At 32.6% G+C, this 13,887-nt stretch overlaps 1 protein-coding gene across 1 annotated transcript in view; it reads right to left on the minus strand.

The window, feature by feature from the left end:
• Window positions 1–2,770: 2,770 nt before the first annotated feature.
• GABRG1 (gamma-aminobutyric acid type A receptor subunit gamma1) overlaps window positions 2,771–13,887 on the minus strand; it is a 71,486-nt gene continuing 60,369 nt past the window's right edge. Inside the window, exons 8-9 of the mRNA XM_058546381.1 lie at window positions 12,863–13,074; window positions 2,771–3,236 (exon numbers count right to left, since the gene is read on the minus strand). Of these exons, the coding sequence (XP_058402364.1) occupies window positions 2,967–3,236; window positions 12,863–13,074 (482 nt within the window). The 3' untranslated portion in view covers window positions 2,771–2,966. The remainder of the gene's footprint in view (window positions 3,237–12,862; window positions 13,075–13,887) is intronic.

Here is a 13,887-nt window from a genome sequence, read left to right on the forward strand (position 1 = left end):
CTTAAAATGTATGAAATGAACTGTCTAATTTCTACTTACATTTTGTATTTAGTTTATATTTAAATTTATATTTAGTTAGATTTAGTGAAGAATTTTGTCCTTTCTCTACTGAATGCTCAAGTAATTGAAGCTCTCTCTACCTTTTCCAGAAACTACTTGGTATTTTAGAAATTAATTTCAAGCAGCCTAAGTTTATCTATGCAATTCAAGAATAAATGAGATATTATCATGTCACTGTAAATCCAATGGAATAAAATGGTGCCAGTCACAGTTTCCCCTCTCAGAACTTCTACATCCTGGTCACATAGTTAGAGGATGAGTCTATATGAATTTACAGTTTTCCAAGTAATTCTAAATCCTTCTGCTCCAATTATCCTTCCCATCCTCTATATCCACCTTGTTGGTCTATGTTAGTGTTAAAAATGTTCAAAGCAGCCAGGAAACACAAGTTCCAGTGAATCCAATAAACTAAGACATAACTTATCTAGAAAAATGGATTTTTTAAAAAATTATTCCTTAAGATGGCAAAACTTAATACTTGAAAGAAGAGAGGAATAGGAGTTAGACTGCATTCCCTTTGAAAATATGCTTTACTTGATTTCCTGTAAAAAGTCTATTGCATTTTCATCTTTTCATTCTCATTTTTAGAAATAATAAGATTTGTACACCTCTCTTTCTGATCTACATTTTAAATAAAACTGCTCAAAATACCACTGGCTTTGAAAATAAGTGCTTGTTTTGATGGTATATACAATGATCTATATAGAAAGACAGCTTTCATATTTTTATCAATTCTATTTCCACTTGTAAATATTGCCTACATTTAAATCCAAGTTAATGGAACACCAATGAGAACATCAAAGCTATTTATATAAAGCTTTTTTAAGTATTTTAAAATATAGTCATGCTCAGATAGACTTGTAGGATCCCAAAATTAAAATTGCCCCATGATAATGAACAGGCTATAGCTTAAAATATGGAAATAGTCATAATACATTTTAGTGAAGTATTTTATTCTTCATGGGTACTTCATTTTTCATTTGTCCCTAAATGAATGTTCATCTTAGGAATATCCATCAATACTCGATGTTATAAAAATGAACACATGAATAATTTGTAAGTGAATATATACACGGCCAAAGTTTAATTTGGCTCTCCATTCAAAAAAAGCAGTGTCGGTGGATATTTGGGCATTATCGTTCAATTCATGCTTACTTTTTTCAGAGGTTTATAAACAAAGTGAAAACATTCAGATTTAGCTGGGGAACACACAATGAAATATATTTAGATTAAAAAAAAACATATATTTTAAAAACATGAGTATAATGATGCCAGAGCCTCACTCACGTATTTGCTAATGTGAGGGGGAATTATTGCATTAAAAACTCAAGTATCAAATGCACAGGTGACAGCTTCCTCCACACACCATAAGAAAGGCCTGATCATAAAACGCTTCATCCTGATAGTTGCACTCGGCAATGGAAAGGTTTTGAAATGTTATCTCCAAGATCACTCTGGTGATTTTCCAGAAAATTAGGTGATGGTGAATGAGTATGGCATTCTTATAAACAATTGATGTGCCAAACTAGTTACAGAAATATAATAATTAGAGCCTAAATTCAACTCTCCTTTTAACAAAAGAGACGTTTTGAAAACTGTTAACTGACAGGCTTTAAACTATAGTGAGACTTTCTCTGCTCCTGTCTCTAAGAATTAGGAGAGCTCCTACACTCATGTTCATTAGAGTGGCTCTCTAACAAAACTCCACCTTTAACACAATTTTTGAGCCTGCTCCCATTTTTTGGAAAGAGAATATCATAACAATTTATAACGAAGTTGTAAAACTGACCAGGTCCAAACTTAAGAGCTGGGAAAGGCAATATACAACACAGGCCTAAAACTATGTTTCCAGAATATTTCTGATCTGAAAAATGTTAACAGTACATATTTAAGACCATAGCATCAATATAAACTTCAACTCAATTTGCTGGATGATAATTCTTTAACTACAATGAGTAAATACAAGCACTATTCCTCAATGTTTTTGTTCACTTAGCATACGTAACATTTTTGTAGAGCATCAAGGAAAAATCAGTTCTCTCTGAGTTTCATTTCGGTGTTGGTAGAGCTAAACATTTCAGTGTTAACCTCTTCATTCTTCGTAAATGCTATGAGACAGAGAATAAAATGGTTAAGTGTAACATGCTTCCTTTTTTTTGTTCCAGCTTGTATTTAATAGAAATGACTTTTGGTGGTTTCCATCCTAGTTTATAAATGACTAAAAGTAAATGTAACTGGATTCTATTTAATATTGAGTCAGGAAATGAACTGGATTAAAATGGAGGTAAAAATTGGCTTTTTCATAAGGTAAAAATTGGTCTTTTCCTCTTTCATTAATAAAGAATTTAAAAATAATTTCTTCTTGGGAGTAAAATATCTTAGAAATAAATCCAAGGAAATCATGGCTTTATGTTTTCAACTAGCTCTATTCTAAACAAAGCATATAAATAAAAAGCAAAAAAAATCAAATTAACCATACTTTCTAGGCAAAATGTTTCTACATAAATATTAGGCATTAGATTAGGCTCCCATTGAAAATAATGATAGATTATATTTAAATAAAATATGTATTAAAATTATTCCATCTTTTAAATATGAATTACAGAACTTATAAATTCAAAATCTTAATAGGATATAAGTAAAATGAAGAAAATTAAATTAAAAATATATAATACCATTTTATATACTGAAATTTGCAACTAATCTGTTTTACACAAATTTAAGTAAGTTAATCTGAAAGCTGCTACTTTTTTTACCTATGAAAGCCTTAAAATAGTTACAATACTATTCACATTTTAAACATTGGTTTCTCTGCGTTTTAAATGTGAACTTCATGTAATTGAAGTCCAGTAGATGATAATTGGATTCTGTCAGACTGCTTTTGATTTTTGTCTGGTAAGTAGAATTTATAAGTAAAGATAGCCAACCCAATAAACCAGATTGAACAGGGCAAAAGCTGTTGGAAAAAATATTCTAGAATAGGAATCAATTTTGGCAATGCGTATGTGTATCCTTCCTTCCCTCCAGGATCCTGTTCTGCAGTCTTCAAAGCAACAGAAGAAGCTGGCACAATCTTTGCCCTCCAAACACTGATATCCATAATCATCTTCTCCTTGTGGCAGAGAAATGCTATTCATTGGAATCAGAGTGGATCCAGGATGGAGTCCAGTGGACATCTGAGGAAAAGGATAAATGAGTTTTGAGGAAAAGACAAGCATAAAGAAAAATCAATTCGTTCCCTCAAGGCAAACTCTAATAGATTGATATGCAATAAAAATACTCTTATTTTCCAAAAATCAAACAAGTATTCAATCCTAACATGTTTTAAGATCATAATTTATTTTATAACACATAATATTATTTTACATTCCAAAGATTATGCAGAAAAAGAAACACTTTCAAAATGAAATGTATTTTATACCTTTAGAAAGTTGATCTACTAAAACATTGTTAGCCATGAATCCAATTCTAAAATGAGAATAAACTGTATATTTCTATGATATTTACAGTAAAATATTGACAATGCTACAAATATCTGTTTATTTGCTATGGTAATATTATGTACTTTATTTTAGTAATAATGAGAACAAACAGCAAAGATGACATTTTGATAAAGCAGAAAACTTTGAGAAACTGTGAATGAATAAGAAAGATATTGGGTTTGTAGTAGTGGATAAGTGCAAGGCATCATATTTGGGAGAGAGAATGTACAGGAGTTAAAATGTCAGGTTTGGGAACAACCGGTGTTCAAAATTCTGTTCATTCTACCAATGTAGCCCTCTTCAGAGCTGGAATTACATTGGCATCTAGTTTTTGTGATGGCTGTGAGGAGTAAATTTCATAACTTATGCAAAATGACCAGTGTCCCAACTTGCCCAGTAATAACAGCTACTATTATTATCAGGATTATTTGGGGCACATATCAAATTAACGTTTTATGATTCTAGGTTCTGAATAATACTTAAATAATAAACAGAATTTTTGAAAACATAAAAAAATCAAGCAAGGCCAGGAGACTATGGACTATTAACACAATCACTTTGGAGTCAGACAGGCTTGGGCTGAAATTCTAGCTCTGCCCGGTAGAGTTGTATAACTTTGAACAGGCAATGTCACTGCCCTTTTGCCTCTGTGTCTTCTGCTGTACAAAAATTACAATAACAACACGTAGATCTGTTTGACGATTAAATGAGATGATGCACATAGAGCACCAGGTAAAATATTTGAAACATAGCAAGTATTCAGCTGCAAATAGGTAATACTTATTGATGTTATTGTCATTGCTACCATTGATTCTTGAAGAGGATATATCACCATTGGCTATAAAATATGTGCTAAAACGAGCAACAATAACAACAACAACAATCTGGACCTCATCAAAAATGTTACTGGAAAAAAACTCATTAGTGGACACAAATAAAATAGCAAGTAAAATATGAATAAAGATGGCAGTTTTAATAACTTCATCCTTCAGAACGTCTGCGTATTTCAGGGGTTATCTTAAGATGTGAATCTCACAATTTATTATAATCAGTGGTTTTATTATCTAAACATTAAATACAATGCTGAGATTATAAAAATTGTTTTAACTTGATCTTAAATTCTTTCAAATGAAAACGTTTATCAATTTTTTCATCCTAAATTTCGAAATAAATCTCAATGCCATGCAAACTAAATACTGCATGGAAAAAATTTAAAAAATTAAACATAAAAAGTGAGAATTTCTTAAAATTTGGACCTATATTCAAACCCATTTTATTTCTAAAAAGAAACATAGAATCAAAACCACTAAATATTAAACATTCGGTAGACACAAAAAGAAGAAAATAATCACATTTAGTGATATTTTAAAAAGATAAATGCATCATACAAGTCATAATATCCATATTACAAACAAAATGTGCAGCCTGAAGATAAGGAGCAATGCCCTAAACACAAATAAATTCATGACTCACTTACCTAGATGTACCAAAAAAAGCAGAGGCAGTCTATTATTAAATGTTAATGACAGATCTTTTGAGGTTGACATTTGAGAATACTTGACTAAACTCCTAAATTTTAGTGGAGCACTAAAATTATGTACAAAAATGAGACAAATTGCTATTCATTTCCTTGTCACTTAATACTTAAATAGCATATGTTCAAATGCTAGTCAGAGAGAAAAGTGATTAAAATACAAGTTTGTTAGTTGGTAATTTCAAGGTTATATGGCATAAAACACATTCCATAGATCACTCAGCACTGCCATGAATGGAAAGATGATGTGTTTGTTGGAGATATCAATTGTGCATGAAAGGGGTGATTAAACATTAAAGTGCACACAAGTGGAGAGAAACTGCAAGTGGTTCATTTACAAAATGGACTAATCTCTGGTGCAAAATCATGGAGAGCTTTTTGCAGTGACACTTTAGACCGACAAATTTCTAGTTTCCTGCTGTCCCCGCACAACACCACAAGTTCATAAACTGAAAGAAACTACAGTTCAATGAATGATGAATGTGAATAGAAATAGACTTTATATGTGCAGAGAAAAATATCCAAGGAGCTGACACAGTGTCAATAAAACAAAATATTTTTGACACACAGGTTTGTGACCTGGAAACCACTGAAAGATTAATTGGAAGAATATACACATTCCAAACCTTATTTATCTGAAGAGCAACTATACTACCCATCTTATAACTTCTCAAGTAAAGATCTACTGCCTCTCAAAGTGCAAGCATTGAAAAAATAAAAATAAATCAGTGTAACTGTGGTAAAAAGAAGCCACATAATTGAATACGATTTTCTTTTACTTCAAATGACATAGCTTTGAGAATACACAATTTTTCGGTTATTTCAAAAGGTCATTAAAAATATAGCTGAACTTAACATTTTTAGAAATTGATCCCATTCTCATTATTAAAGATACATATATGTCTGCTTATACATTAAATAGTATATTACTTGTATATAATAATACAGTTAAATATAAAAAATATATTCTAAGCATCAAGACATATTATTGTCATATAAATATTATTAATTAGTAAATAAAACATTTATGTACAAATTATTTTACATATGTATTTACATAATATTATAATTACTATTTATATCAAATACTAATATCATTAATGGTATTAAATATTATTAATATGAATAGCATACATTATAAGAGCATGTTACTGATATGATGAAATACTTACTATTATTACTATTATTAATTTCCCATTTAAAACATTGCACATGAGAATGCCAACCTAAGCACTGGTTCTCTCCACTCCACTTTCACAAAATCCCATTTAAGTATCAGTCAGGATTTCAAAAATTACAAAATCCACATCAGCGTTAAAAACAGACATGAGGTGGATCTTGGTGACGCTGAGCTGCCAATCAGCATGCCAGAATTTGTACCGAGTTTGTGAAAGACAAAGAACAGATGGAAATAAGCTGACAGGTAAAGCAGACCAAAGGAAGTCACACTTTAGAAGAGGCTCAGGAAATGGGAACATGAGTATGGGAGCCATTCTTCCCATCAAAGCTTCAGAGACAGTCACTCTAAAGTAGGAAGAATGAGAATGATAGGATGGAAAACATGGCATTGGTTAAATGTCTGTCTCCTGAAGTAGTCCCTACTGTGCATGCAGAGAAGTAGAGATGCTGACAGGTTGGCATTTGCTCCTGGTTAGAAAGCTATAAGTTCTAAAATAAGTAAATAAATAACCTTACATCTCCCCATGGAGGATTAGGACTGCTGAAGCTGGTATTGGAATGTCCTAGCAATACCCTCCTCATTATTTAGAGTGTATGTGTGTATGTTTGGAAGCAATCGGATGCCATGCTCCCCATACACACACGGATGTGAAATCTGACAGTTGCAAACTCATCATTTATGTGCCAAGTTTGCAGGGTCTGTTGAAGAGAATCGTCAAGGATTTTCAAGGTAAGCCAGAAATATAAAAGAAAAAAATGAAGATGAACAGCCAGAATTACTGATTTTAATATTTCAGGAAACATAAGGGAACATTAAACTTTCCAATTAGTTCATTCAGAAATACTTAAAGAGATAATGTGTCCGTTTAAGGAAAGAACGAGAGAGAACAATTAGAAAATAAGAACTCTCAGAAATTCAAGAAGTTATCGTAAATTAAAAAAAAATCGAAAGCATTGTAAAGTAAAATCTTGAGGAAGTTGCCCACAATGTATAGAAAAAGAATACCTTAATGAAAAACATGATAAAAAGAAAATCTGGAATACATGGATTATTCACCTAGGAGATCTAAATCCATCTAATAATTGTTTTACAGAAGAAAACAGAAATTAATTGAAATAAAGAATTAAGAAAATTCTCAGAAATAAGAGATAGGAATATTAAGTAACAAGGAAATGAATGAGGTCAAAAAACAGAAAGTGTACTGATTCTTAGGAAAATTTTTACACCATGGTGAAACAGACGATGATGAAAAATTTTAGGTAAGAAAAGAAAAAGGTTTCCCGACAAAGAAATAATAATCAGATTGGCATTAGAATTAAACATAATAGTGAATTAAGAAGTAGAGATTTAAGTATATTATTTAATTTTTTTAAATTTAACCAATGCAGTAACTATTAATCGTAAGATAAAATATTGAAGAAAAGAACAGGAAAGAGACAATGGGAAAGCTGTATTTTTCTATCATTTACACCAAAGAGTTATAACTACTTTGAAATTTGGTACTCCAAATGTTAGAAATATAATGGAAATAATCATCAGAGGAAAGTAAAAACAGAAATGGTGAAAATGTGATTAATTCTGAGGGTTGGGACCAAGGGTACAGGGCAGAGAATTTTATTCCTCATTTGTACATTTTACATTGTTTGATTTGTTCATGTGTTTCAATCCTTCACATATATTACTATTAAAACAATTTTTTAATGAGATTTTACTCATGATTAATCTGGTCCCTTTCAGCTGCAATAATCTGTGGTTGTTTCAGTAGGAAGAGAAATATGAAGGAGTGTTATTTGGTAAACAAGGTAGAAGGAGAGCTATAGTTGGTGACATCGCTACACCTCCAGAGGAGCATTATGTGACCATTGTCGTAACTGATATTAAATGGTTACTCTATCTGTTGAAAACATCCCACATCCACTGACTCTTTACAATCATTTAAGTCACCTTCTTGCTATATTTCACTTTTTGCTGATATCAAATGATCACTCCTGAGAGCTTTGCCTAATACTATTATAGGAAGGTTGGTTTATAATTTGTAAAACTGTGTATTGATATAGCTTATTATTTTAGTACTCTGAAAGTCATATGAATGTTTATTCAAATAGGTATGCAACTGACTGAAAATAAGATCTTTTCTGTGCAGAGAAGGGGTTATGGGGTGGAGATTGCGAGCAAAAACAAAAAACAAAAAAACAAATCCTTCCGCACATTATTTCCACTCTAATATGCTGGTTCTGGCTCTCAGTAATATATTACTTCTTGGACTATTGCAATAGTCTCCAAATTCATCTCCCTGCTTCTTTTGCCATTCAAGTGTATACTCTATGCTATTTCTAATTATCTTTCAGAAAACATAGATACAAATATGCCATCTTGCTTAAAAACATACATGGCTTACCAGTGCTGACAGGACAAAATCTAAATTTCCTTCCATGGTACTAAAGACTTTCTACATCTTGGCCATAAATCATTTTTCTACCCTCAACCTGAGTTATTTTCTTTCGTAAGATTCCTATTTTCTAGACCAGCACTGTTCAATAGAACTTTCTGTGATGATAGACATGTTCTATACCTGTACTGTCCAATATGGTAGCCACCAGTCACACGTAGTTATTGAGCACTTGAAATGTGATTAATGGTACTAAGATACTGATTTTTAAATTTTGGTTAATTTTAATTAATTTAAATCAAGCAACCTAGCCATTTATGGCTAGGGGCTAGTGTATTGGACAACTAGCTTGGGACATATACCAGTCTACTGTTTATTCTCATTTGTAAGCCTCAGATCTGCTCACATGGTTCCCTCTGCCTTAAATGTTCTTCCTAATTTGTTCTCCTGAAAACAGCAACTTATTCTGCGAAGAATTATTTCGATAACATCACACTTTCTTTGTAATTTTCTCTGTCAAATTCCCTTTAGAAGAATTAGCTTACATGCTTTTTGAATGCATTATTTACACTTGACATGAAAGGAGCCATCCCACTCCACTGGGGCCCACATTGACATAGGCTCTTCGCAACACTATGTGCTTGTTAAGTCAATGTTTCACAGACCATACTACGTAGTGTCTCAAGATTTCCTCAGTACAAAGGACAAGCCACATAGGTTGGACTTTGTGGTACCTGTCTCTATTTCAATAAGAATATCTCCTTTAAAAGTATTTTTGATTTATATTCATTATAGAAAATATTCTGCTTCTGAAAAAGTATTTGAAACTAGTCATCTAATTGCTAATTCCCTTATCATGTCTTTGTTTACTTTTGATTTTTATATTAGACTGTTATTTGTATTGGACTTCATTATCTTACATTTACATTTCTAATGTATTTTTCTGCAGCTGGATTTAAAGATCCCTAAAAGCAGAGATTACATTTTATCGTTTTTCTCTCCAAAGTGCTTTGTCCATGGTTGGTAAAATAGATTTCCATTATTTTACATTTTAACTAAATTGAGAGATTGCAAACAAGTTCTATCCTTAAGTGGGTATATCAGGCCCCTGATGTAGTATAACATGGTTTTCTGAAATTTCTAACATTCTACGGGGTGAATAGTCAAGTTTCAACATGAACTATTCTTTAGTTGGCTGGTTTACTACAATCGCTTTTCTGTGATCTTTATCTGTTTCGTAAAGTCTTGACTCCATGCTCCAACATAGTTAATTTATTAGATTATCTTGAAAACAGATACTGGAAGAAACACTCCTGAATCTTATTCTTAATAGATAGAAATAAAAACACCATAAAATATATTGCATGGGAATATGGACCAAGTTAAAATTTCATTGACATTCACAATAAAAAATGAAAAAGAAAGAAATAAGGAAACGGGAAGAAGGATAGAAGGAAGAACAGAAGGAAGAAAGGCAGGGCCAGAGAGGGACAGGGAGACAGAAAGGAAAAAAGGAAGGAGAAAGAGAAAAGGCCCAATATATCAGGTGGAGAGTAAGGTGGAAAGCCTCTTTACTAATTTATGTTTTTCTTAGAGGGTTCATTAAAAATCTATTGTGCTCCAGTACCATCTCTTCCTAAAGAAAATAAATTGGAGTATTCTGGGATTCTCAGTTAAGCTGGGGGTTTTGCTTTTGCTTATTAACAGACATGTTGACCTTTCAGTGACTCTAGACAAGGTCTTTGATTCTAGCCTATTCCCATAAATGATTTAAAGAAGAAAAGGGAAAATGCTGGATATAAAACTACTCAGAATTTTGAGCCTATAAAAGAAAGTGTAGAGATGGAAGGATGGAGAAAGACGAATAAAGAGAGAGGGAGGAAGATAAACTCACAAACAATTGAAACAGGTGTAAAGGCAAGATGCTGCAAGATTTCTGGGTTTAGGTTGTGCATTTGACTGTCTTGGCTGGAACAGAAGAAAAACGCCGATTCCACAAAGCCCTTTAAACAGGACATTTGAGACAACAGCAAGCAGAGCTGTCTGTTCTTCATAAAAGTGTGTTCTGATTTACCTGATTAGCAAGACCATATGGCTGACCACTAAACCACGTGGGGAGTCAGATTTGATTACTGATCCCAGCTTTGTACTCAAAGTTTCATTTAGTATCAAAGAGCTCATAAAGCGCATAACTGAACAGAAAGAAAAGGCTATAGAACTTTATATTGGATGGCTCTCGAGTAAACATTTTTCGTACTTAGGTAGTCGATTATATGTCAATGTAACTTTTGATATTTGCAATTTAATGCTTCAAAGTTCTCATTTAATTTTTATTCCTTAACTTTTCATCTTTAGTATTTTGCTTCTGGAGCATGATGCTAAATTTTAAATATTCACATATAGATTTTTTTTCTTAAATAGCTATTCTAGAACAGTGCCTAGAACATGGGTGTTCTTAATAAATATTCGATGAATGAGTGATTAAATAAACATTGCAATTTTAAAGTTTGCATTCCAATGTTTCAGTTTTCTGAGCCAATGCAACACCTGGTAGTTGAGAGTGCATGATCTGGAGTCAAACTGATTAGCTGCAGTCCTTGAGTAGCCACTTACTGGTTGAGTGCCCTTAGATAATATAATAATAGTACCTACATTACATATTCTTAGAATGAAATTAGAGAATCCCGGTGAGATTGTACACAGCCTGGATTTTAATGTTAATTATTTTTATTCCAAACATTTTCATTCACAACTTCCAAAAGGAAAATTTTCAAGGCAGTAATTGAACACAGCTATGGATGAGTAAATGATGAAATGGAAAATTCAGAGAAGATGCTTGGCTTTGATCAAAGGATAATAGTAGAAAACCTGTGTTTTTCTTTCCCTAAAAATTTAGCAAATGGATATTAAAGTTGACATCACTGCCTTCTGACTGTTTGTCCATTCAGAGGCTATAATACATCCTATGTTGATAAGCTAAAATAATCTCAAGTTGAGAGAGTCACAAACTAATTGTACAATGTAAGTTCTCAAATGTGTGCTGCCAGCAATGTGCTCTGCTTTCTTGGGATATTGTGGGAATCTGAAAGCAAATACACAAGGGTTTGGTCCTTGGAGTATAACACGGAAAGTAAAATATAATTTAAAACTATGGCCAAGTTTTACAAAGAAACTAATGAAAAATGGGGGAAGGGAGGAAAAAGATTCCTAAAACTTACAAAGTTAGGAGATAACATGGAAAATTCTATGCCTCATTATATATACACTACGGTAGGCTTACAAGCTTGCCACTCACATGTAGCTATTTTATACAGTTCTCATTTATTTGGGTATTTTGGAACAAACTGTTTTGAAAACATTTACTGAAATCAGCAATAAAGTGCCTTTTTTGTTGATAGTGGAGAAACGGGTATCTACTTTTCTGAGTCTTATGAGAACAGGAAATATAAAGCGTGATCTTTGACACCAAAGAATACCTGGGTTTGGGTCCTGGATCCTTCGCTTCCTAAGGTTGTCCTTGTGAAAATTACTGAATTTGTACTCATATGAACATAAATTAAATCACACATGTAAAGTACTTAGAGGAGTGCCTGGCATACTTAGTAAGTGTTAGATATTACTTTAAGATTGTTATAATTGCCATTATAACAAGAAACTATAGCCAATCATTCAACACTTAAGTATCTTAGAAGCAATAGAAACAATTCTAATATATCAATTTGATGTGATATAAGTTAAGGCAGATATATGATTGGGAAAGGGGAGAAAGAAAGTACGAATATACAAAAATAAAAAGAAATTTTATAGCCATGACTTGCAAACACAGCTCAACACTAACATTAAAGAGGGACCATTATCTCTAAAAAGTATTTTGTGGGCCACCTGTTGTTAGGAGTCCAAATCCTAACACAAAAATAGGATCAAAGAGAGATCTTAAATAATTTTTTTAGGTCCAAAGAATCTACCACTTGGGGAAAATTCACAGCATAAGAAACCACTCTTTACAAGGGTGATCCAAGAGTCTTTCCTAAGGAGAAATATAAATATCCTTTTCTTGGTGGGCAATGTTAGGTACTCCAGATTCATCTTAATTTTATTTATCTTTTGTCAACATAACTCAAGCATCCATACTAGTTTAAACAAATATAACAAGAGTATTTAAAATAGTATCTCTAAGAGTAAGTTGCTGTTTATAAAAATAGAGATTTTTAACATACCGAGGCCTTATTTTTTAGCTTTCTGTTTCCAGTAGTCTTTCCTTTTTTGTTGCTGGTGAAATAATGCAAGGTGCCATATTCCATCAAAGCTGCAAAAACAAAAATGAAGCAAACAGAAACAAAGAGATCCATCGCAGTCACATAAGAAACCTTAGGTAGGGACTTCCTGGCAATTGTGCTCAGAGTTGTCATAGTCAGAACTGTAGTGATACCTGTGGAGGGAGGGAAAAAAAACAGAAGTTGAAAAACAATTTAACAGACCGTTTTTATTCTTCCATCTGATTTGGCAATATTGTGAGAGGAAATTAACAATGGAAACAAAAGGATAGGATTATTCATGATTTACAAAAAAAAAAACATACCAGGAACCATAGGTAATTATGTTCAATGTGTTCTCTGTGTTTGTGTGAGTTTTAATTATCTAAGTTCTGTAGTTAACTCCCTGTACCCATCCTTCCCTTCCTCCACAGTAATAGATCATCCAATTTTTAGCTGGCATGTGGCTGTCTGGAAGAACAACTTTCTTTGGTACCTTCTCTCAGCTATACGTGGCCACGGGCTGAGATCTCGCCAAGGAGAATTAAGTCAAGGACATAAGCAATATCCAAAAGGTGGCATTAAAAATAGGGGAAAGGAGTCAGAAGGGACAAACTTCCAGTCATAAAATAAATGTCATGAATGTAATGTACAGCATGGTTATCACAGTTGATAATACTGTATTGCATATTTGAAAGTTGCTGAGAAAGTAGATCTTAAAAGTGCTCATCACACACACAAAAAAATTATAACTATGTGTGGTGATGGATGTTAACTAGATTTATTGTGGTGATCATTCCGCAATATATACAAATATTGAATCATTATGTGGTACACCTGAGACTAATATAATGTTGTATGTCAATTATACCTCAATTAAAAATAGACATGGCATTAAAGAGACAGGAAATGACTTTATTTCCCTCTTCCTCATCGCTTTCCGCTGGAATGCAATGGCCAGAGTACCGGCAGCCACCTTAGAACGTTAG

Source organism: Diceros bicornis, chromosome 8 (assembly GCF_020826845.1).
Source record: "Diceros bicornis minor isolate mBicDic1 chromosome 8, mDicBic1.mat.cur, whole genome shotgun sequence".
Lineage (NCBI taxonomy): Eukaryota > Metazoa > Chordata > Mammalia > Perissodactyla > Rhinocerotidae > Diceros > Diceros bicornis.